This window comes from Acipenser ruthenus, chromosome 13, assembly GCF_902713425.1.
Source record: "Acipenser ruthenus chromosome 13, fAciRut3.2 maternal haplotype, whole genome shotgun sequence".
Lineage (NCBI taxonomy): Eukaryota > Metazoa > Chordata > Actinopteri > Acipenseriformes > Acipenseridae > Acipenser > Acipenser ruthenus.
Window position 1 is genome coordinate 2,480,298 of NC_081201.1, and position 23,112 is coordinate 2,503,409.

The following is a 23,112-nucleotide window of genomic DNA, read 5'->3' on the forward strand; positions in this document are numbered from 1 at the left end:
CCCTGAAGAGAAGACAAGCTTGCCCCAGACTGCTGACCTCATGCTTCTGCCCAGACTAAGCACAGATTGCTGTAGGCAGTGTTTTTTTTCCTCTTTCCCCCACTCAACCACTAGAGGGGGCTCAAAACACAAATTAAGCAAACAAATATTTATTTATTTTTAGCTTGGACCTAAAACTGAACTGCATTATAAGCTACACACAAAGACACTTTAAAAAAGGATGTACCTGAAGTACATTTCGCATACTGAAAAAAAACAGCCATACTGTTCCTGATAAATCCAAGTTTATCAGCTATTTGTAGTACTGAATTCAACTTTGCTTTGAACTCATTACATAACCATTTAACCATACACATGAGCGACACCTGTGCTGAAAAGCACTTCCTGGCTGGAAATGCAGAGACTTTTTGAATGTCTTGCGTTTTGTTTGCAAAATGAGCTTGTGGGTGCAGGGAAGATGCTGCTTGCTCCTGTAGAACTGATAGAGAGAGGTTAAGAGGGTACCGTGATTAGATGCCAATTAAAATAATTACATTGACTAACATTAAGTGCTGTTGATAAATTATGGTGAAGGCATTTGAGAATTGTACATTTTTGTAAAGCATACTGCATATGCTTTAAATATATATGCATAAACAGACTATGATGGACTGTCAATAAAACAGAAAAATGTGCCAATTTGAAAGGGGTGTACAGCAAATGGGTATAAAACAAGAATTTATTTATTATTTTGTTTTTTAAAAGGTGAATGTGGATAAAGTGTTGCTGTACAGAATATACATCACAGGTAACACAGTCCATAAGTATATAGATTCAGAACCAACACAATTCAAAACAAAAATCACATGTAAACATAGAAACAAGTATATAAAGTTGTCAGTTTTTATTGCATATATCACAAACATGAAATGTGACCTCCGGGGTCTAGCCTCAATCACTGCTAATTCCAACCGTCATCTCTATCAAGTTCTATCATTACCTAGTTTAATAATAGCAGCATTTTTTAAATACTTTCATTTATACATAAAGAGATTAGTGTACAGCTTTCACAAATAATATCAGCTTTCAAAAAAGATGGGAACAACAACAAGAATAGCAGCAATACAATAAAAAAGGACATTACATAGTAATAGTACTATTTTTTTTTTTTTTAAATACATCAAGTGGTTGAGGAACACTTAACGAGAAGTTGGCTCATTTCTTATATTTGAAGAGGATAACATGGTGCCATGCAATTCAAGCACTGTGTATTAAGCTTAGACCTCCTTTAGTACGTATTCCCTACCCATCAGATTGAAATACCAAATTGATGGAAGACTTTCTATCTTTTAATATATTAATCATATTTCTTTTGGGAGGGGGGGTGGTGTAATTAAAGTTACTGTACTAAAACAAATACTTACATCAAGATGGACAGCCAAAAATGATTTGTCACTGTGCACTGCATTCAAGACAAACTTCTCATCAAAACCGTCGCCTAAATTTATTGCTAAGTTTCTTTATAGTAATGTGTATGGTTGTAATTAAATTATAATTATTGCAGCATCGATTATTTATTACACTGAGCAGACGTACAAAAAGATAATAAAAAGGACGCGTAAATGCTTAATCTTTTAAAAGTGGGTGATGTGTGCTTCATGCATTTCAGGGACTTAACACAATGTCATGCATCTTACAGGGACTAAGTGTAGGAGACCTCGCTTCTACAGTCACACCCACGGCATAAACACCATAGAAGTTTGTTTTGAACCAAAACTTTAGGTAATATATCTAACAGAGCTGTAGTGAAATGGGTTAGAGATTTTTAAAAAATGCTACAAAACCCATCTAAGTGGAAATGCAAGATCTGTTTATTATATTGTATGTAATCATTTGTGACTGCAAGCAACTAAGGAAACAAATCAGGCACACAGTTGATCATGACACTTAAGACTACTCCAAAAGTTTTAAAATACTGTTTGTTGCCTTTCTTTCTTGTGCAAATAGAAAATACAAAAATAAACACCTACACTATCACCAAATGGAACTGAGGTACTGCTACTCATATCGATCTTCACTTCAGGTCAGGAAGCTGACCAAGCACAAAGGTCTTTTGTCACTATTTATTGTGTAGAAACATTACTTAACACCTACCATTTAAATGCTTGGATTAGAGTTAGTAGCGACCACTTAAATTTATATAAATAAAACACACACTCAGTCCATCAGTCAGTACTCTCATCCTCAAAACTGCTAAAACATAAATGGTTGATTATCTCTATAAAATACTGTAAGGCCAGACATTAAAATGTGTATATTCAGTAGCTCCACTTTTACACAACTATTCGAAACTGTTCTTTCAGAATGAACTTTAGAATTATGGATCTGTATTCATTCATATCTCTTGCATAAACAGTTACCTGTCATAACATTCTGATCGTGCATTCTTTCTCTTCTTATGGTACAACTTACTGAAAAAGTATATAAATAATGTATTTTAAAAAAAAAAAATCAAATGGGGACTAGGACTGTTCCTATGTGCAAATCATCATATAAAGTTTCAAGCATAAAATGTTGGGAAACAAAAAATAAGTATTTACAAAATAAAAATTGAAAAAAGCTGCCGTTTCCTACTTGACTTAAAACTGTGAGATTCCTGCAAAGGTGCACATTGTTTCTGACGAAAAAAACACCACAGTAGTTTAGTGTGTGAATTTCCCCCCACCCCACCCCACCCCACCGTAAGTACTCAAGTTAGCCACAATACAATTTGGGCTGCCAAAACATTTTTTAAAATAGTAGGCCAATAAGGAGGTCCAAGGAAGGCCTGTACTATCCTGTACCAGATTATTGCATATCCAGTATATTCATTGTTTTATTTGATTTTTTTACCAGCTTTAAATTGTATTTTATTTATTAGATTTTTTTAAATATAGGAGTTCATGGAACAAATCAATGCATGTCACAGCGGTAATCAGAAGAAACCGAGACAAGAAATTGATATCTGGTAATCAGCCCAAAATGATCCAATCATTTATGATTAAAATTGATGATTTAAAATAATAATAATAATAATCGTAATAATAATAAAGTGTTAATAATAAATATTGAGATAACAAGGGCATTACCTAGATCGGATCCATATTCAGCTTTTTTTTTTTTTAGGACCTACATTTGGGTGGTTCTGTTATGCAATGAACGCAGTTTAGCAGCCCAAATTGGCTAAATTACTATAAATGCTTAAGGACAAGAAACCAAGACTTCCATAACCTAATCCACATTGATCAACTTTCAGACCCGAAGTGTATTCATTAAACCGTCCATCTTACAAACAGCCTCAAACCACACCAAGAAAAAAAATAAATAAGAATAAATCTCTTCTTAGAAAGGGTTTCAATTTGTAGCCATCCACAGCGATTATTTTATCCCTCAGGAGAGCTGCTCTGTGTCATCGGGTGCTGGTTCCTATCCCAGGCGTAACTTTCACTGTCGTCTCACTACACAGTGCTCAGCAGGAAGCTCACAGGACATTCCTCTTCTGGTTTTGGTTACTGCTCAAGCAGCACGTGCTGGTCTCATATTCACTCCACAGCAAACCCACAGGTCTCCTCCACGGCAGTCACAAGTTTCTCATACAGCTTTTCATACGTTTCGTACGGCGGGATGTCAATCCGATTAAAGCTGATGAAAAAGTAAATAATTTCATAAAAACAAAAAGGTACATAGATTTTTAATTTAATTTTTGCAGTGCAAACAAACCGGTTTGCAAAGACAAAATGCATGCATTGTTATAAAAAATAAAACTAAATTATCAAAAATCGCAAAATGCGAATGATGTGTGTTTAAATAAAAATCAAATTTATTCAAATCATGTAGATAAGGCAAGAAAGGTGAGGGAGGTTTGAAATCTCCAGCACATACATACATAATTTATTTATTTATTTATTTATTTATTTATTTTTATTATATATATATATATATATATATATATATATATATATATATATATATATATATATATATATATATATATATATATATATATATATATATATTATAATTCCTATCAATATGATAAATCAGAAAAGCTTACAAATAAAATTGTATCATAACAGTTTAGTCTTACCAAGTGTGGGCTTTGGGCAGGTTATCTGTGTTGGCATCGATCAGATGGATAGTGAAGAGTCTGGGTCCTGCAGAACCTGTAGAACCTTACAAACATACATTCTAGTTAACAGTTACCAAAAACACATTAAAAAAAGGTCCAACATTTTAGCCAATTCTGTTGAAGTCAAAAAATATGTTTGTTTTTTTAAAGCAAGTGCTATTTTAGACTGCAGTCTGTAAGTTGCCTAGTAGTTTTTCAAATTAAAAATAAATCATATAAAAGTGTTACCTTTATTACTGTAAGCAAACACAAGCTTACAAAGCTGAGTCTAACATGATCATTTATTCCATACGTTGGTGTCATCCAGGATGGCATTAAACATGTACAGGCTTCACATTAAAAAGGTTACGCTAAGCTCCAAGCAGCAGGAGGTGGCCAATTTATAATCTGTAACTGTGAATAACTTCTAAAGATGTAAAAATAAATGTATCTGATATAGAATATGATTTATAGTTATAAAATAGTTATACAGCATAAACTTGCAATAAAAAGCTCAATGTTTTTTGTAATTTTTGTTATATTTAAAAAAAGCTGTTTACAGACAAAACGACAGTTATACCCAAGTGTTAAGATACACCCTATTTATCAAACCAAATTCTGTTTGCCCAAAATATGACGGCTGTGAGACAATTTCTTATCATGGCTGAAATAAATTTTTCTATATTTTTCTATATATATATATATATATATATATATATATATATGCGCGCAATACAAATAAGACACACTTTGCCATTATACAGTGCATTCCACTTCTTTGACCAATCAAAATATAAATTAGACTACTATATCGATAGGACACAGAGGAGTTTGGACATGTTTTAACCCTTTTCTTAAGCTTGACTTGGGCTATACAAGTAGCTCAGTTTATTCAACAGCCACCTTGCAGTGCTTTGAACCCCTGCAGAGGGACGCGGGTGGAGCCTGTAACGAACTGCAGAAGCCTTCCTCTCCTCTCCTCATCAAACGATTCCACTGCCTGCCAGAACCACTTGACCATGTTGCTGTCAGCCACACAGTGCTTCAGCCGGGTATTGGCCTTCCAGTCGTTGAGGTCTAGCTTACCCAGGCCTCCAATGATTAGCTGTAAAACAAACACAAATTAGTATCAAGCTATGAAAGGAGAACACCACCACCAGGGACATTACCGCCATATTACATGAAAACGAAAGGTAAACCTGATGGAATCAGATTCGACCCAGGTTATGTTGCTCTTGTAATTGCCACAGATCAATGTTGAGAGCAATGCATTTAAGTTACTATTATCAGTTTGTTTGTAAAATCGGTGTGATTACAACGTTTCACAATGCAATATATAAAACTTTTCATATACTTGAATTCATTGCACCCATTTTAGATGCAAGGTAATATCTCATGTGCATCACCTCTAGTTCCTTGTGTTCAAAGGGCTTTAACAAATGCTGTGGAATCAACTCGTTAAATCCTTTTTGCAAGGCTAGAAACTGAGCCTCAATCCCTCTCATAAACCTCCAGTTCACGTATAACCTGAAACGAAAGAAAATGTAATTTTCAAGGACCATATTGAACAGGGATTTACAATTGAGTTACCAATGTAGAAAAATCCATATCAACATGCACCAAACTATTAGGGAAGAGAAATTTGTTGAAAAGATTAGATCTTTGCAATTGATTTAACTTTGAAAAATAAATAAATAAATAAAATTGGGGATGCACAAAATCACCATAATCTAAAAGTTTTTGATAAATGTGCTCAAAAGACAAAGTGGCGTTTCATTTCAGCACTATTTATCTGTGCCTCACCTTACATATTCCTTCTTGTTCTCCTCTGTTACAGGAATGTTTCTTCCATTTGGTTTGAGTTCATGTTGGAGAAATTTACCAAATGCATTATGCTCTACACAAAATGTGTGATCCAGTACTGGGGTGATGTCATTCTCACTGGAAATAAAAAGGAACACAGTCACTTACAGGTTGTACAGTGACAAGAGTAGAAATAACCTAGAATTCAGAAATGAACTACAGAACTACTGTTACATTAAATAGAAGTCTGAAAGGAAACGTTGACCTTTTCAACACTAAATACTGCTAAAAGGCACTTAGAAAAACACAACACAGCACATATGACTTAATTTTCTGGAAGTTACTTAATATTGCAGGGTTATAGTACAGAGGAGTTGACTGTTCACTACATAAAGTGTCTTTGTTGAAAAGAAAAAAAAAAAAAGTTTTACATAGCAGGAGCCTCTGCTTTGGTGCGGAACAATGTGGACACACATTTGTAGTTACCACTTTTGTATTCTGATCACATTCTTGCGATTTTCACATGGTGCTCTCAGAGAATAATCATCTTCATTAGCGAAAAGGAGTAGGTTTAAATGATATCCTTAACAAAATGGCCTGCATTTTCAATAGCATTAAAATAAGAAACCGTTATACATATTTGTTTTTCCTCCATTCGTATTCTATCTGAACAAGGAGGCATGCCAGCAGTTTGACTTACAGGATCCACACTAAGCTTTTGTGCAACTCCGGATCCACAGTTTCCAGGTCGGACAGCTGTATGGGTTTTCCCAGCAGCTGCTTATAGAAAGGCAGTGTAAAACCTCCGTTAATGTAGTGTCCATGGAAAACAGCCAGGCCCATTATCCGCCCAACAAAGTGGAAATAAGACAAATGATCCTGCAAGAGAACAACAAGAGAGGGGGGGGGGGGGGGGTAAACACTTAAAGGGTTAACACTGCCATCCAGGGGACTTATTGCAACATTACAATATTTGGAAGTCTTAAGTTGATGCAATACTGGCCAGAACATCAACAGGCAGGAGATGCTCCTTTAATACTGTGGTTTTATCTTATGGGTACTGTGCAAGACACAAACATCCCAAAAATATTTCATATTCTAGTACAGCAGGATCATTTTTCTATGGCAACTCATTAGACTTTGAATTCATTTAATTACTGTTCAACTAAAGGAATAACTATTTAATTGGGATGGGGGGGACGGAGGGGAACACAATCTTACCGGATTAATAGAGGAGTCTGGATTTATTTGCAGCGTGTAAATGTTATCCGTGGAATACTGGAACAGTCCATAATACGGATTTAGCATTTCATGACACAAGAGATACAACCACTCCCTTAAAGAAGAAAGGAGACAATAAAAATAGGCACTTGATTCACTCTGAAACAAAAAGCCTGATCAAGACAAAAAAAAAAAAAAAAAAAAAAAAAAAAAGGTGTTTTACCTTGCCACCCCACCATAGTCCAGTCCTTCTTCTCCCCGGAATTTTACCATCAGCCTTTTCTTCAGGTCTTTGTGTCGCATCTTCATGATCTGTCTGTAAGACTCCTATGGGCCAATAAAAACACAAACAGCTCAAATATATAACACATACTATGGATTCTTAACCAAAGAAAGAAAAAAAAAACACACACATCCTTCGGATCCCTTACCTCAAAAATCTCCTCCCTGGATACCTCAATGCGACAGTGCCCGGCTTGTGGCTGCTGCAATGAGAGCTCATGCCTTAGCAATTTCAGTTTCTGCACCAAGTCCCTCTCATAGCGTACAGGGAGCTCTCCTTCTCCATCCTCTGGAGGAACCTCAGTCTGCACTGGCAGCTGCTGGCCTGATTCCTTTACCTGAGAATGCTGACTGTCATGGTAAATCAGAGAACAAATAAAAAATATAAATAAAAAGGTTATTCCAGAACGGGGAGAAATGCATGATCCTTGTCGATTATACTGTATGCAAAAAAACTAACACAGAATGTTTTAAATAATTGCCAACTGGGAGTCCTACCTCATTATGTGGTGCAATCTTGGGTCTGTGAATTGTGTCGTTCTGTTATTGTGGTCCACAAAATATATCCTTCCCGATACTGTACTTCTGACCTCCCACCCTGGAGGCAGAGGACCTAAATCTTCGCAGCTGACACTGTTGAGGTCCCTGCGGAAATACCATTGCAAACCGTTATTAACCCTAAAGACAAAAAGAAAAATATATATATCACTTTTTATTATCGATAAGCTAAAGAATAGGCGAAATGTACAGCAAGTCAGCTTCAGTCTAAAACATTTAAAAAGACACTACAGAACAATGATGGGGCACTATACATTGTTCAACACGGATCAGGCATCTCCCCACCTTGGTATTCTTGGGTCGTGCCAGGTACTGACTCCAGTCTGTGTATGTAGAAAGTACACCTGCCCCTGTACTGTCGTCCTTTGTTCTGGTGGAAATACGAAAATAAAAAAATCAATAAATTAAAAAAAAACACACATACACATTTTACTACAAAAAATAAATAAATAAAAACACAACCCCACACAATTTAAACATTAAAATAAAAACAGCATTATTTTTACAGCCTCCTGTGAAACCAACAGAAAGCAGCCTGAAAGCTAACCTCCTGTGAGATGGCTTGTTTAAAAAAAGGCTGAAACAGCAGGAACACAGATTAAAAAAAAATTAAATATTTTATCCATTAGCACCTTCCATATATACTGGGGGGACCTCTGTCACATCAAATGTATTTACAAGGGTTGAACCTACCGTAACCCTCAGGCAGGTCGGGGGATTGGCTCCCATGTGGCCGGTTCTGAGGGGTGTGTGCGTGACCTCTGGTGTCTTGATTTCGGAGGCGCTGTGCCTGAAGCCTCTGCTCTTGATTGGGCGATTCCAGGAAGCGGCAGTTCCCTCCCCCTGCGGCTCCAGTGCTGTCTGTGTATGGCAACGGCTCCTCCATGAAACAGCTGAGCGGCCTTCCGGGCCCCGAGTCTTCAAAAACTGGGCTAAATTTTTCAAAAATAACAAAGTAGCCGTTACAACTTTAAAAAAGTGCTCAGCAGGTTAACAGTAGCCCAAGAATTTCCATCACTCACCCTTCATTTTCTAAAAGTCCTCTACCGTCCACAACAGGTCCTCCAGTGCCTATCCTGTCTCGAGTCTGTAAATTTACTACAATAAAACAAACAACCTTTAACATTTAACTATACACTTGATTTAAAAAAAACAAGTTAAGTCAGTTACTGAAAACCATGCATTATATATTCAATTAGAGATTTCATATCTGTTGCAAGAAAAATAAAACGGTTGCCAATTTTTTTAAAACCCTTAAATTATCAGTTTCCACCAAAACTGCTGCCAGTTAGCAGAAAGCTTTCAGTTAGTACTAAAGATTATAGCCAGACGTACCTCTTTATAAACCACACATTAAACCACAGTCCTTACCTACTATTTGGCCACGTACTGCATCGCTGTCAGTGGGGTTTAGTTTGCATAGATCCAAACGTTGGTCTGTTTGGGGGGGGCACACAAAAATAAAATGGTTTCACTTTAAGAACTGTGCTTACCCTACAATCAACTTACCTGGAGATAAAACAGCAGTGGTACTAGCTAAACAAAAAAACATAAAAGCCATCACTAAATATATACACCCAAACAGGCTGCTTTTTACTAATACCATTTATTTTCAAGCTAATTTATCAAGCCGTTTCTATGCAGGTCACGCTTCAACCCCCGTCTAGAAAGTTAGTCTGAAACGCTATGGCAATGCAATGCTGATAGGGCAGTGGTTGATGAGGCTGTGTGGTCCAGTGGTTAAAGAAAAGGGCTTGTAACCAGGAGGTCCCCGGTTCAAATCCCATCTCAGCCACTAACTCATTGTGTGACCCTGAGCAAGTCACTTAACCTCCTTGTGCTCCGTCTTTCGGGTGAGACGTTGTTGTAAGTGACTCTGCAGCTGATGCATAGTTCACACACCCTAGTCTCTGTAAGTCGTCTTGGATAAAGGCGTCTGCTAAATAAACAAATAATAATAAAATAAGAATAACACATTAATGCAGCAAATCAGTGAAAAGGTACATACAGCCAGTGTCCTTTAGCCTGCTGATCGCATTGGATAAGAGTCTCACACAGCCCAGGAAGCCAGCTCCCTGTTTCTTGTGGATTTTCTTGTGGTTCCATACACTGATCGTGATCGAGTCTGTTTTTCCAATATATCTGGTAGAGGAGGGAACAATTAAAACAAATAGAGAAGCCTTAAAAACACATCAAGGCAGCTAACACACACAATAAGCATATGACTCAGATGATACTTTGCAATTTAACATATGAAACACTGTATTATTTTTCTGACTAATTCATAGATTGTTGCAGAGCAAGGAAAGTAACTTGTCAGACTGCAAAAGATGGTACGGTTGGCACCTCAAGTCATACAGGAGCAGTCATTTCTAAAAAGGCGCTCACTTGCCTTAATAGCTCTCATCCATGGGATGACATTACCAGTAGTGGAACAGCATGAAACATTACAAGTTTGCAGCGTACCACTGTGACAATGTCACTTAGACTATGCGTTTCCCTGGAAGATTGTTAAACTGAGTGTGCAAGAGTCTTCTAAACTACTAATGTATGTGCAGGCAACAAGCTGGATTGGAAAACTAAAAGTGTTGTCAAGGCCCAGGCAGACAGACTTCACAAGTGTATTGACTATTATCTTGGCAAATCACTGAGTAATTGATTAATCCATTCTTTCCATAAAACAGGCATTGAACACCAGAGACGTATGACACTCACACGTGACCCTTAAAAGCATTCTCTCATTGAAGCTCAAAAGGATCAATTGAACATAATTGTTTCCCTGAATGAACTTCAGGTCAGAGTGATCTTTATAAAATACAGTGTAATGTTCTTACAATAAAATGGGTGGAAAGCTTAAAATGACTAATTAGGTTTTTGATATTTCACATATTTTATGAAACGCTAAACTGCAAAAGCTCAGACCCACATAAGTCCCTTTTCAGTTAATTGAGAAAATTGTTGAGAAAGGATACTGTTTAAAATTAGAGTAACTATCATATACAAATGCTAGCTTTCAATACTCGAGTCTCTTCTTCAGATAAGGTGTAAAATGTTGAATATTTAAAAGATGATGCAATAAAGTATCGCTCGTGACAGGTTTCCATGTGCCTAAAAGTAGAAGATTAAGTAAAAGTATATGATGATAATAATAACTAAATTAAAAATTACTCACAGATCATAGTGCTGGTTCCACTTTGGGTCCAGTGTGCTCTTCACTGTGTCTGTCGAATGGCACTGACCTGATCCATCTACTACTATTTTGGCAAAAGGGTCAGGTAACCCTGTGACAGACGGAAATACATGATGAGCCTGAATCATGTTACAAAAAGACAACAGCGTGAGCTACCGTATCTGAAACTGTCCACATACTGTCATACTGTGACAAATCAGGATTCAAGAGCAAGCTTGTAGTAATATTGCTTTTAGTTTTTACAGTAGCTTCCACTTAAATTGCAAAATGCTTCCAAATGTGTGTAAAATTTCCCATTATTATTCAAAATATTGCAATATACTGTTGCACCAGAGTAAGTGGTGACCATTACTAGCAACAGCAAAGAGAAAAACATATTTTTTTATTAGGGGAAATAAGTATAAAATGACCCAAAGATTTGGAGTTTACTTACTGAAGAAATCCTTCTTTGCCAGGTTCTTGGCACATAATACTGCAAGAAAAGAAAAGAAAAAAAAAAAAAACAGTTTCAGTGTGTTTTCAGCTTTTTACCATGCTCCATTTTCACTTACAGTTTCTGGACTCGTGTACAATCCTCAGCAAAGCTCACATTTTAGAAATAATAAACTAACTTTGAGCTTATTTCTTTATACAGTAAATGAAATGGAGATTAAAAACACAGCAAACCAAGCTGTACCGCTCACACTTAACAGCTATGCCAAGACCTATAGACCAATCTGCATAACAAAATGGTGAAACTAGCATTTTCAAAACCACACTCCTATTTAGTATGAAGAAAACTGTTCAAGTTAAAGAAAATGAATAACCTATCAAGCGAATTTAGTAGCAGATATACCACTTTCACACACAAATGCCGCTATAAAACACTATTTGTATTTTCTTTTTTTAAATATGGCTGTCCAGTCAAATAATTTACAATTGATTTACAGTAATTGTCCAGTTAACAGTTTAGGAATTTCACCCGAGTAGTTTAAACAGTACATCTTACTGAACATTTACAATATACTTTGCTGTAGAAAAGTATATTGTAAAGGATTGCTAAGGAAGTTCATCTCTAAAGCTTCAGATAACAGAAATTAAAAGTCTGAACAGACTGGACCCTCAGGGTTTGGTATGCTGTCTGAATTGAGCCAATTCTAATTACTGTGTCGTAACTGCTCGCAACAATAGCGCTGCATTTGAGACGTTATCAGCCTACTGATTTACCATGGCACCTTTGCTTTGTTTCATTGAGAAATTATTTCTGCATCTTTAGTTGCATGCTGTGTGTACACTACCTCTTAAACGTACAAGTGGAATCTGAATAGCAGCAAAACAAACTGCTGGGAAATGCAAAGAAAACAGGTACAGTAGGTTATGTTGACTAGACTATACTATTCTCAGAGACTGCTATTCTGGGAAGCGAGATCTGGAACTATTTCAGTGTTACAGGAAAAAAGGCTCCAAAGAGCAAGAGCACTCAGCACAGTACATTATTTTTATGGGTAGCTAGAGACAGGTATGTGTGAGCCCTTCACAAAAAGGCATCTCTAATCAAGGATACAGCTAGCTCAACAGCCAATCAAATTACAAATGGGGAAGTATATTTACCTAACATTTTAACAATAAAATGTATTGTTTCTTTTGAGTAACTTTTCTTACCAGTATGCCAACGCTTGATAATTCCACCACAGCTCGATGAAGGCCATCTGGCCGAAACGTTGCTCTGTTTAACATTTGTTATTTTTTAAATATAAGAATGGAAATTTGATCTATGATCTATTATTATGGTGTTGCACCTCTACTTGCATCAATCGTGAATAATTTGGAGTGAGTATTTGGGAGACTGATCCTGGAGGTAGCACCCAGGAATGGAAAGACTGGTAATTACATCAAATACTCGGTGTGCGATATAGGCTACATGTGTTGGACTTTACTGACAATCAAAGGTTAAAATGTAATTTAATCATTGAAAGACAGAAACGGATACAGATGGGCATAGCAATGTTGAGTAAACTTATAAGAATTCCCCCAATTTCCAGAGACTTCAAGCATTTCCTGCTGGTGTGTTCAGTTAGATTGTTATCGGTCTTTTGCTGGTAAGAAATTGAATTTCTCTCGGTGCCTAACAAGAAACAATACATGTCCCTTATTTATAGCTAGGGAGACATGTTGATTTATAACTACACACAATGATACAGCAACATGCACTCCTCAAACTGTTGCAATTAAAACACTTCTGAACGCCAAATTTCACAGGGCACACTTGCTGTAGAGGTCTTTACAACAAAACCCTCTAACAATAATGAATTGCAAGTTACACACACGCCCTAACTGCAGACACCAAATCAACTTACAGTAACTAATAGTTTGATATTTACTGAAATATAAGCCATCATTTCACTTTTCAGATCCCGCTGGTTTCTAATTACAGTTATTTCACTCTTGTTCAGAATGTGGGAACATTATTATTTTTTTATTCTTATTTATTTATTTATTTAAAAACCTCTCTAGAATAGGTAAACTCACTACTACATTGGCACTGACTGAGTGACTCCATACCAATGGTGGTTTAAAAACCTACACCATGTGTACATTCAGAATCTATTGATTCAGCTGAGATATATCTTTATTAATATTGACAGGGGAATGAGATACAGTCACCCTCATAACAGAAGCCACCGTGAGCCAACTAAAGGTCATTGTGTGCCTCTGGCAATAGATCCAGCTGGCTGGAATGCAGTTCCTGTCTCATCCTAGTGTAGTTTATGAAGCGATAATGAGAGATTAACAATGAGAATATAGAATTCTTAGGTAGGTGCAACTTTATTTGTTTGCTTCAGTTTACAAGATGGTCCTGGTGGTGTAATTTCAGCAGTGTTGTCTTTTTGTTCAGTTCAACGAATAAGGATGTGAAAATGCTGACTGATTGTTAAGTAGACTGCCGCATTTTGTCAACAGAACAGAACAGTAGCCTTAATTTGGAGTCATTGGGCTTGGCAAACATTCCTGCTGTACACGCAGTATACACATTGCCCTGAATAGCATACTTCAGGAAGTTCAGGAAGAAAGCATTTGGTGCAAAGCACTGCAGGAGCACAAACAAATCAACATTAAAAAAAAAAAACCCTGCGTCCATCAACCTGTACACGTGTAGAGTACGTGAACTGGAAATCCTGGTGCGGATGACTAGTTGCGACATTTCCTAAGGCACAGGCACAGTAGGTCAATATGCATGCATCCTCCTACTGTGCTAAATGCACTCCCAGAGGAACAGCATCTACTACGTCTGAGTCAGGGACAACAGAACTGTCTGTCGTGAGTCTTGGTGGGAGGGGATTCCAGGGGGGCAGGAACACAAGCCTTTCCAAGCCATGAGTCACCGGGAACTGACCAACCCCTCAGACAAATAACAGGAGAGAGGCTTTGAAAATGTACCTTAGTACAGTATTCACTATCTGTGTACAGTACAATGGTTTATAAGATTGTTTGTGAACAACTCATGGGCTAAAAGCACTGGTAATCTGCACCTGTGCTGTTGGGTGCAATGAAAGGCATTAAACCATGACGCAATTATATTGTACAGCCTTGGCAAATGATACAAGTCACAGACATACTTGTCAACAGTGTTCAGCAAATCTTCAACTATAACTTAATATAGAATATTCTGTTGTGGAGATACATCAACCACAGCAGCAAAGGGAAAAAAAAGGCCACCAAGTAACCTTTGCTTGTTTAATGTTTATTTATTAAGCAACAAAATTAACACACAAAAAAAATAAAAAAAAATAAATAAATAAATAAATAAATAAATAATAATATGCACGTTGTTTACAGCGAGGGATTCATGCATACAATCTCAAGGGGCTTGTTTGACGTCACAACTGCTGCTGGCACTGGATTACACTTCATCAAGTGGTCTGTCTAGTTTTAGAGCCTGGCTAAACTAATCTGTTACCCATATTGAACCAGACTGATTTATGATGTAAACGCTCCAACAGAGACGCATCATGTGATGAATAGGAGTGTCACACTTATTTTAAACTGTAGTAAGGGGGCTGGGGTAAAATATATATATATATATATATATATATATATATATATATATATATATATATATATATATATATATTTTGTTCAGCAAGTCTAAACCGATTATGCTTGCTGAATACGTGTGGCTACTGCCACCACAATGGAAGTATAAACTTGGTAAGTCAGAGAGTTTTGCATTTAACCCAGCAAAAAACAGCAAGGCAATCCTTCCCATTAAAATCTGAATCTAGCACATGTCACCGCATCCTTCTGGCCATAACAATTCAGCACACAAAAAAGTCTGATACAGGTTTACAAAGCAGGCTGTACAATACAGCACATTGTCCTTAAGAATGAATGAATGTACTGCAGAGATGTCCTGTTTAGAGTTATTGTGCTTTCTTATACTGTGCCTTACTGTACACGCTTGGCTAAAATATCTGTTCCTAATTCAACAAAAATATTTTCAGAAAGACCAGACAAATAATATTTTGTCTTTAGCATCAGCTTTCCAACACAGAATACCCCTATAGGATAGTTTTTAATAGGGTCTGACGCTATTACTAGAGTATTTAATAGATCCAGATCTTATTTTAACTTTATACGATTTTGTATAAGCTACTCTAGTATTAAGTCAAGCTGAAATACACAAGTGGCTGCTCCCCTTTAAATTAGTATGGGTGTTTTCAATCAATTTACTTGCCGTCTTCACATTTAAATAATTTAATTTCTCTGCTTGTATTTCTCTTTTGTTTTGTAAGAATCTCCATGGAAACACCTGCTGTGTTGTGAATATCACCCTGAGTATTTTCAAAATATCCCAACAGAACAGGTTTAGAAAATAGCTGTGTTTTAGTTCCTTTGCTTTTGAGCGTAGTATGGTAAATGAAAGGAGGTCCTCAGCAGTATATTACTTGCATCTTGAGTGAGCGGAAAAACACAATTTGTAAAACACATTTTTAAATAGTATGCAATTTAGTGGTTTATTTAGCAGACACCTAAAAGCAATTTCAGACAAGCAGTTACATGACCGAGTAACAGACAAACCATAAATACTGGGGTTGAGGAATGGTCGACAGATTTCACCAGATGCCATCTAATTAAAGTGATTAAAAAAAAAAAAAAGCTTCATTTTCATTTCTGTTAACAAGTTAGTTTGTCCCAGTATCTTTGGAAGGCAATTACAAGGACTGGAATGTCTAGCTGAACTAAAAGGTCACTGACCATGTGCACTTTACAACCAGCCCTTCTAATAACCCAGCCTGCTATCAAAACTGTCTGGATTGCTAGGTGCCCCCTGATTTATTGAGTTCACTGTCCAGCTCACACACGCAACAATGAAATGGTCCTAGCAATGCAACCCACACTTGTAAGAAGATGCTTTTAATTATTTTTTTAGCAGATTCATGTTTTCAAACAGAACTTAGCAAAGAAGTCATCCCAAACCAATATACTGTATTGTACAATGACGCATGCAAAAATCAATCACAAAAAAAATGCTGAACCTGTATTCATACGTCATGCAGTAAATGAAATAGCTGTCACACTCTTGGGCAACAAGCACATTTACTGTAAGCTGAACAGAAAAACATTATAAGACATCTAATGTTTACACTCTCTTCCAAAATCTTGACAAACAAATGGTTGTACATTATCTTGGCATCTCTGAACTTAAGATACAGCAGTATCAGTCTACGTGCCACACTCCTTGTGTACCCTTTATACAAAGCAGCATCTATTTACACAGTTGGGTTAATGATTTCAGTCAAATCAGTAGTCTCAGTTTACAAAGGATAGTGCAGCAGACAGTCACCAGGGACTGCATAATAAACCACAAACATCCTCCAGCTAAGCTGGACAACACAGATAGGAATATCAGAGGGCCTACACATGTTGCATGCCTATATTATTGCAAGTCAAATAGACAGTATATATATATATATATATATATAACATCCTCTTATTGACCACAATAAAACAGATCTATATGTCCTGGGTTTTCAAATCCCTAAGGCTTGCAATCTCTTCATGGGAATGATTCATCAATTAAAAAGCAAGCCCAAATCAAACAATTAGTAATTACAAAGTGGGGTTTAAGTCTTAATTCACAGGGCCACTTTGTAAAAAACTGAAATAACCAGTACAGTTACTAGTTGCATACTATACAAATAGAGTATGCTTGAGAGCAATTGCTGTAAACTGCTGGCGAAGGACTACAAACATTGGGCAATACTTTCTTTATTCCAAAAAAGTCTTTTTTTTTATGCACTGGACTCAGAACTGGGGCGTCCAGTCCCTTGAAAATAAGTCCCTTATTGTTTTGCTGCTGTTACCAAACACCATTTTACTGTATCATGTGGTCATATGACCCAGTTTAAACTTATCAAACAAGAGGCTCAATGTATCATGAATAGGAGTGGCCTTGTCTTGACTGACTCTGCTGATAAAATAGACAGCTCTTAAACTATAGTGTTTAAGATTAAAGGTGCTGTCTTAAGCCTCAGTAGAGGTTTGACGGGATTATAAAAGCATGTTTGTTTAAAATGAAATGCACAATGTATACTTGCTTGCTGTAGAGGAAGCCAAATATCATAAAATTAAGCTTTGTAGTTTAAACACCTGGTATTACACACACACACCTCCATGAACATTGACTACATGCAGCCCCCTTATTCAAACACCAATTTCAAACATACAAGCATCTTAAAACAAGCAGTGGGATAATTGTGTCTTCATATTTGGATTAGTGTGACCATTTAGTTTGGACTTCTCCACCTTAAGTTAAATTGTTCTGAATAGAATAACTGAAAAAACAGAAGATTGAGTAGTTCTTGTAATGGCTTCCCTTCCTCTCAAACCAGGCTCAGGGGTGTGGAGAAGATGACACATCTGGATCACACAACTTAGAAAATCAGCAAATCCCTGGATAACAAAACAGCACAGTTAGATAACCAAATGTCACAAAAAGGTCCACAAGACCAGCAGATTGTCGCCAAGCAGAAAGACTGAATCCAGGGCCACTAGTTATATAAGTAGAGGCTGCATCTAATGAGCTTGGAGTCTCAGACTTTATCCACGAAAAAGACTTCTGCAAGTTGGAGATACAGCTCAAGTTTTTTGGTGTGATCCTTTCAATTCCTCAATGAGAATATATGAGACGGCGCTCGTTGTGTGGGAGGCTTAAACCTTCTTTTAGAATAAACTGTGATTAACATAGAAAATATTAGAATATTTTGAATATCATAAAACAAATGATGCAACCAGCTATGGTGCTACACAATCTACAGTAATGATTTTCAGAGTCACAATACGCCCTGCCTTTCTCCATACTTGTTACAAAGGACTTCTGTTTTGCACCATCCTCTTTGGTCATGAAATCAGATGCCACTGCCATACAAATGTAGGCCACTAAAACAGATACAGAAAATCTTCTTGGGGGAACAAAATGTAATCAAATTCTGAGTAATATGTTCTGAAGGTTATACTTTGTGAGCTCAACCATTCAGGATAGGAAGAATGATAATGTATGACAATCAGATCAGTGGATCTTAAGATATATCTTAAAAGTAGTAAGCAAGACTAATTTATAAACAGGTGACCTAAAATATCTGCATTGGCAACACTATCCATTCCTTGAGGAATTATCAGGATAAATTATTGTTACTCCGAGTAGACCAGTTAGATAAACATAAAGGCATCCACTGCTGTGAATATGAAATTGCATTGTGCAAAAAAAAAATGTTAATGTATTCACTGCCTCAAACTACTACAAATAATGTTTTGAAAAAGATTAACCCTGTGGATTTCATGAAGCTCTGTTTTGCAGCATGCCACGGGGGAAAAACTGTACCTTTTTATTCCCACGAGCACAATCTAACACTATGTGAAAGGTGTTAAGTCATAACATTAGAGTCCACAGAAAAGTAATAACAGGTGAGAAATAACTGCTAAGATTTAGGAGGGATTAAAGGAACACAATGATGAGACACCCTGCTAATGGCAAAGCTGCAGATAAAGGGTGTCAGACAGAGGCGGAATATGCAAAGAATGGCTGCAGATGTGAACAGAATAAAAGGATAAAGTACATTAATGAATGGTGGGTTTACATACAAAAAAATGGGGGGGGGGGAAATCACAGCAGACTTTTCCTCCTACAAATACCACTAAAGACTTGGTGGTGCTGTTTTCTAGCCTGAACAAGCATGATTTAAAATCTAACTAAATAGAAAGAATATAAATAAATACTTAAATATTTAAATATTTATTTATAGATAGATAGACAGACAGACAGACAGATAGATAGAGACTAAACCAATGCTCAGTGGTAACATTTCCCCCAAGAACGAACAAGGTATGGATTGATGATTTAAAATAAGTGAAAGACTAAACATTGCAGCAGCCAGTGTAATGGCTTCATGCTCATTGTTACATGACACTCCAGACATTCCACTGCCAATTAGAATTCCTTTCATCTGCACGGGGGGGGGGGGGGGGGGGGGGGGGGGTGAGCACAGCTGGAACTGATGGATTAGTCTACATCCCTACAGCACCATTATCAAGGGTGAAGCACAGATCCTTTGGAGCACCCAGATCTAACATAATGGATACAAATGTTGCATTGAAACATGGACACACAAAATGTTACATTTTTCTTACTGAGCATTTTGTAGGCTATCAGACAGACCCAGAGCAATCCAGATATTTGGATGCAAAGTGAAATAAGAAAAAAAAAAAAGTTTAAACACCCTGACCTAAAACCTCAAATTCCTATTTACAAAAAACAGACAGCAAACATGCATGCCTGCCAACTGGAAGAAAGACTGTTCAGACTGATCGGTTCAGTTCAGCTAACAATGCATTTTAAATAAAATAAAAAAAATTATATATATACACACACCTTTTTTTTTGGTGTGTGAACAAGTTAATAATTCCCTACTACTGACAATACTACAGTGCCAGGTGTTGAACAGGTACTATATGTCAATGACCTACATCCCCGCAATAGCTTTGAATACAAAATTAGAGTCACAATGAAAAAGCAATCCAACATAACCACTTACTGCTCAGTGAAAAACTGTGCTCTCAAAGCAGTGAAGCATTTCAACAAAGAAACAAAGAGGCTTTGAAAGAAAACTCCCTCTCCCCTTGTACTGAGGTTTTGATCAAATAAACTCTTTAAAAAAAAATCAAAATCATACTAAAGTAATAAATGGCATCAAGTACAAAAAAAAAAAAAAAAAAAAACACGGACAGTTAAATGCATTTAAAACCCATTGTGTAGGCTAGTAGGACAATTACAGATCAGACACTGCAAAACCACAAGAGGCATCAGTTGTGAAATACGAGCATGAGTCTTTAAACCGGTCTAGAACCATTACATGGGGGGCGGATGTGCTTCCTTGCTACAGTAGCTATGACAATTGGATTTTACAGTTTATATGCAGTACCTGAATTATAAACAACCAGCCTGATGTGTAGGTCACTAGAACTAAATTAAACAAACATAAATGTCTGAAAGAACGCCATAAATCGAAGGTAGAAGCATGAAAAATCGACAGAAATATTACTGACATCTATGCCTTACTCCTAGAAGAAATATTTTTACTGTAAGTTAACTACTCTTCACTCTCAAAATGTAATTCACAGTATTCTTTAGTTTGATCTTACTTGAATTTGATCTTATTTGCTACTGATTTTATTGTACTTTATAACTGCTCCAATCTGTAATATGACACTCTGTAATGTGATATTCTGCAATGTGATACTTTGTAACAACTGTAAGTCCTCCTGGATAAGGGCGCTAAGAAAGAAATTATTATTATTATTATTATTATTATTACTACTACTGTAGTGTCACAGCTTCTAAAACTAGTTATGATGAAGCCTGCATTATGTACATTTCCAATCATTTGTAAACTGCTACTTTATTTTTAATTAATTATCTAAAGGTAATTATACTTTTAACACAACATGCATATTATTATTGTATTTTTTTTTAAATCATTTATTATGCCGATAACTAGAAACATCTGTGTTTCACAAACACCAAACGTTATATCCTGCTTAACAACTTACTTTTGAGTTGTATCTAAAATGGAGTTAATAAACCTGGACATCTTAAATCAGCTTTTCAATACAGGTTTATGCAGCAGATATATATTCACAACAGTTGATTCTAGTCGTGTTGTGGCTGCAGTTCTTGGTGCAGCTGCATTAAAAGTACGAAACACACATGCATGTATTGTTGGCTATTAATTGGAGACTACAAAACACACCCTACGACATAGTACAGTACATTGCCTTGCAAAAACACAAATCCTTCTCTAGGAGCATATAGACAGTTTATAAATTAGAAGGACTGCCGGGTAAAACAGGCTCCTAATTTGGCAGGAAGCTGCATCTGGACTGTGCATGCGCAAACCATGTTTCTTACATTTATTTACACAGGCAGCAAAATCTGGCAACAGCCAGGGAATACCTCCAAATAGTAGTACACATATTGCAAAAGTTTTCACTGTTAACAAACAATACCGCTGCACGGGTGACTTAATGCACATTAAATAAATTAAAGCATTTCTCACACACCAATCTGCATTTCCTGTGTATCACACCTTACATCAAACACAGACGCCAATGTTACACCATACTGCATACAATCTCTGAAATGTAAATATTTACAGCGAAATGTAACAACATTATAATGCATCAAACACCATTCATCGTTTGGCTTTTATGCCAGTGCTGTGGACGGGATTTTACACTGGCTGTTTTCCAGACAGACGAGGGGACCGGTGCTCAACATAAATTTAACTACTTCCCTTTCCAGTGAACCGACAACAAGACGTCGTGCATAACTAGTTACACGCCCAAAGTGCTCGGGTATCAAATTAAAAGAGTTTATGCTAGGTCCAACATTATTTAAACTGGATGTATATATTTGCTTGCTTACCTGTCAGACGGATTTTGATGCTCGACCCGTTCCTTCGTGTGCCAGGATTCGACATCACTCTGGGAAAAAAAATAACCACCAAACTTTCCCTTAGGACTGAACCTAAGATTCAAACTTCGACACCAAACGGAAGTGTAGGAAAACACAATTAACGTGTTTTTATTTTTATTTTCTTTTTTTGGCAACAGTTTATCACGGGTATATTTTTATTTTTTCCTCCTTAGAAAACCCCCCGAAGCGCCGAGCTCGCTCAACACTCCTAAACATTTTCGAGCTCACTGGCGTAACGACGTCAGCGCAATACCGTAATGACGTACGCGCACACGATAGCGGCGTCAGCGTCTGGGTGGGATGCTAATGTAAACAGTTTCTGGGAACATTCCTGGCCCAATGGCCTGGCAAGGTGGAGTTTGACCTCTGTGTTTCCGATTGGGAGATTGTGCATTTGGTTATTTTTATGAATGGCGCCATGGTAGCAGTTAGCAGTACAGAGTGGCTTCATGCCATTGAGGTAGTATGAACATTAATATTACGGAACGCGTGCACATGAGTATTCATTTAGTAAATATATATGTAGTCAACAAAAATAATTCAGACATGATTAAAACAAGCTACAGGTTTTTTTTTTTTTTTTTTTTTTTTTAAACTGTTCCATTAAAAAATAGATAGTATATTCGCACCTCAAAATTGCATTCTAGAAAGCACCCTAAGTAGGGTGTTGCAGAATTTATGCTATTTGAAACAGGATGACAAATTTTCTTCTTCCAGGATCTATGTGTAATGCTGCCGAGCTAAACCCATCCTGCCGTGTTTGTAATATATTGATGTTACACGGGGGATTTACCATGGATTCCTTCAAAAAGTTTACCTGTTTTAATTTCAATAAGCTTCCAGGCAGAGCTCCAGCGCAAATTCAATTTGATAGTGTCCTAAATTTGATAAATTCACTTTTATACAAGGATGTATTTATCT

General features: G+C 36.7%; 1 protein-coding gene across 3 annotated transcripts; it reads right to left on the minus strand.

Annotated features, from left to right (window-relative positions):
- Positions 1-868: 868 nt before the first annotated feature.
- On the minus strand, positions 869-22,483 carry LOC117417617 (E3 ubiquitin-protein ligase SMURF1-like). 3 transcript variants are annotated; one of them, XM_034029763.3, is made up of 18 exons: positions 22,141-22,483; positions 11,614-11,652; positions 11,163-11,271; positions 9,999-10,132; positions 9,362-9,427; positions 9,013-9,088; positions 8,684-8,922; positions 8,276-8,360; positions 7,931-8,077; positions 7,582-7,783; positions 7,374-7,477; positions 7,151-7,265; positions 6,630-6,808; positions 5,930-6,067; positions 5,533-5,653; positions 5,030-5,231; positions 4,106-4,181; positions 869-3,660 (listed from the first exon to the last, which is right to left on the minus strand). In XM_034029763.3, the coding sequence occupies exons 1-18, from the start codon at positions 22,193-22,195 to the stop codon at positions 3,561-3,563; spliced, it is 2,187 nt and encodes a 728-aa protein (XP_033885654.1). In that variant the 5' UTR covers positions 22,196-22,483; the 3' UTR covers positions 869-3,560. The 3 variants fall into 3 exon arrangements, with proteins under 3 accessions (XP_033885654.1, XP_033885653.1, XP_033885652.1); XM_034029762.3 differs by having other exon boundaries at positions 4,106-4,190; XM_034029761.3 differs by having other exon boundaries at positions 4,106-4,190; positions 7,931-8,110.
- Between the last annotated feature and the right edge of the window lie 629 nt (positions 22,484-23,112).

Coding starts and splice junctions, on each gene's coding strand:
- LOC117417617 (XM_034029761.3), bottom strand. CDS start 22,195: ATGTCGAATCCTGGCACACGAAGGAACGGGTCGAGCATCAAAATCCGT. Junction 9,428..9,998: donor CAGGCTAAAGGACACTGGCT/GTATGTACCTTT, acceptor CCCCCCAAACAG/ACCAACGTTTGGATCTATGC. Junction 7,266..7,373: donor GACTATGGTGGGGTGGCAAG/GTAAAACACCTT, acceptor TTCTTCTTTAAG/GGAGTGGTTGTATCTCTTGT.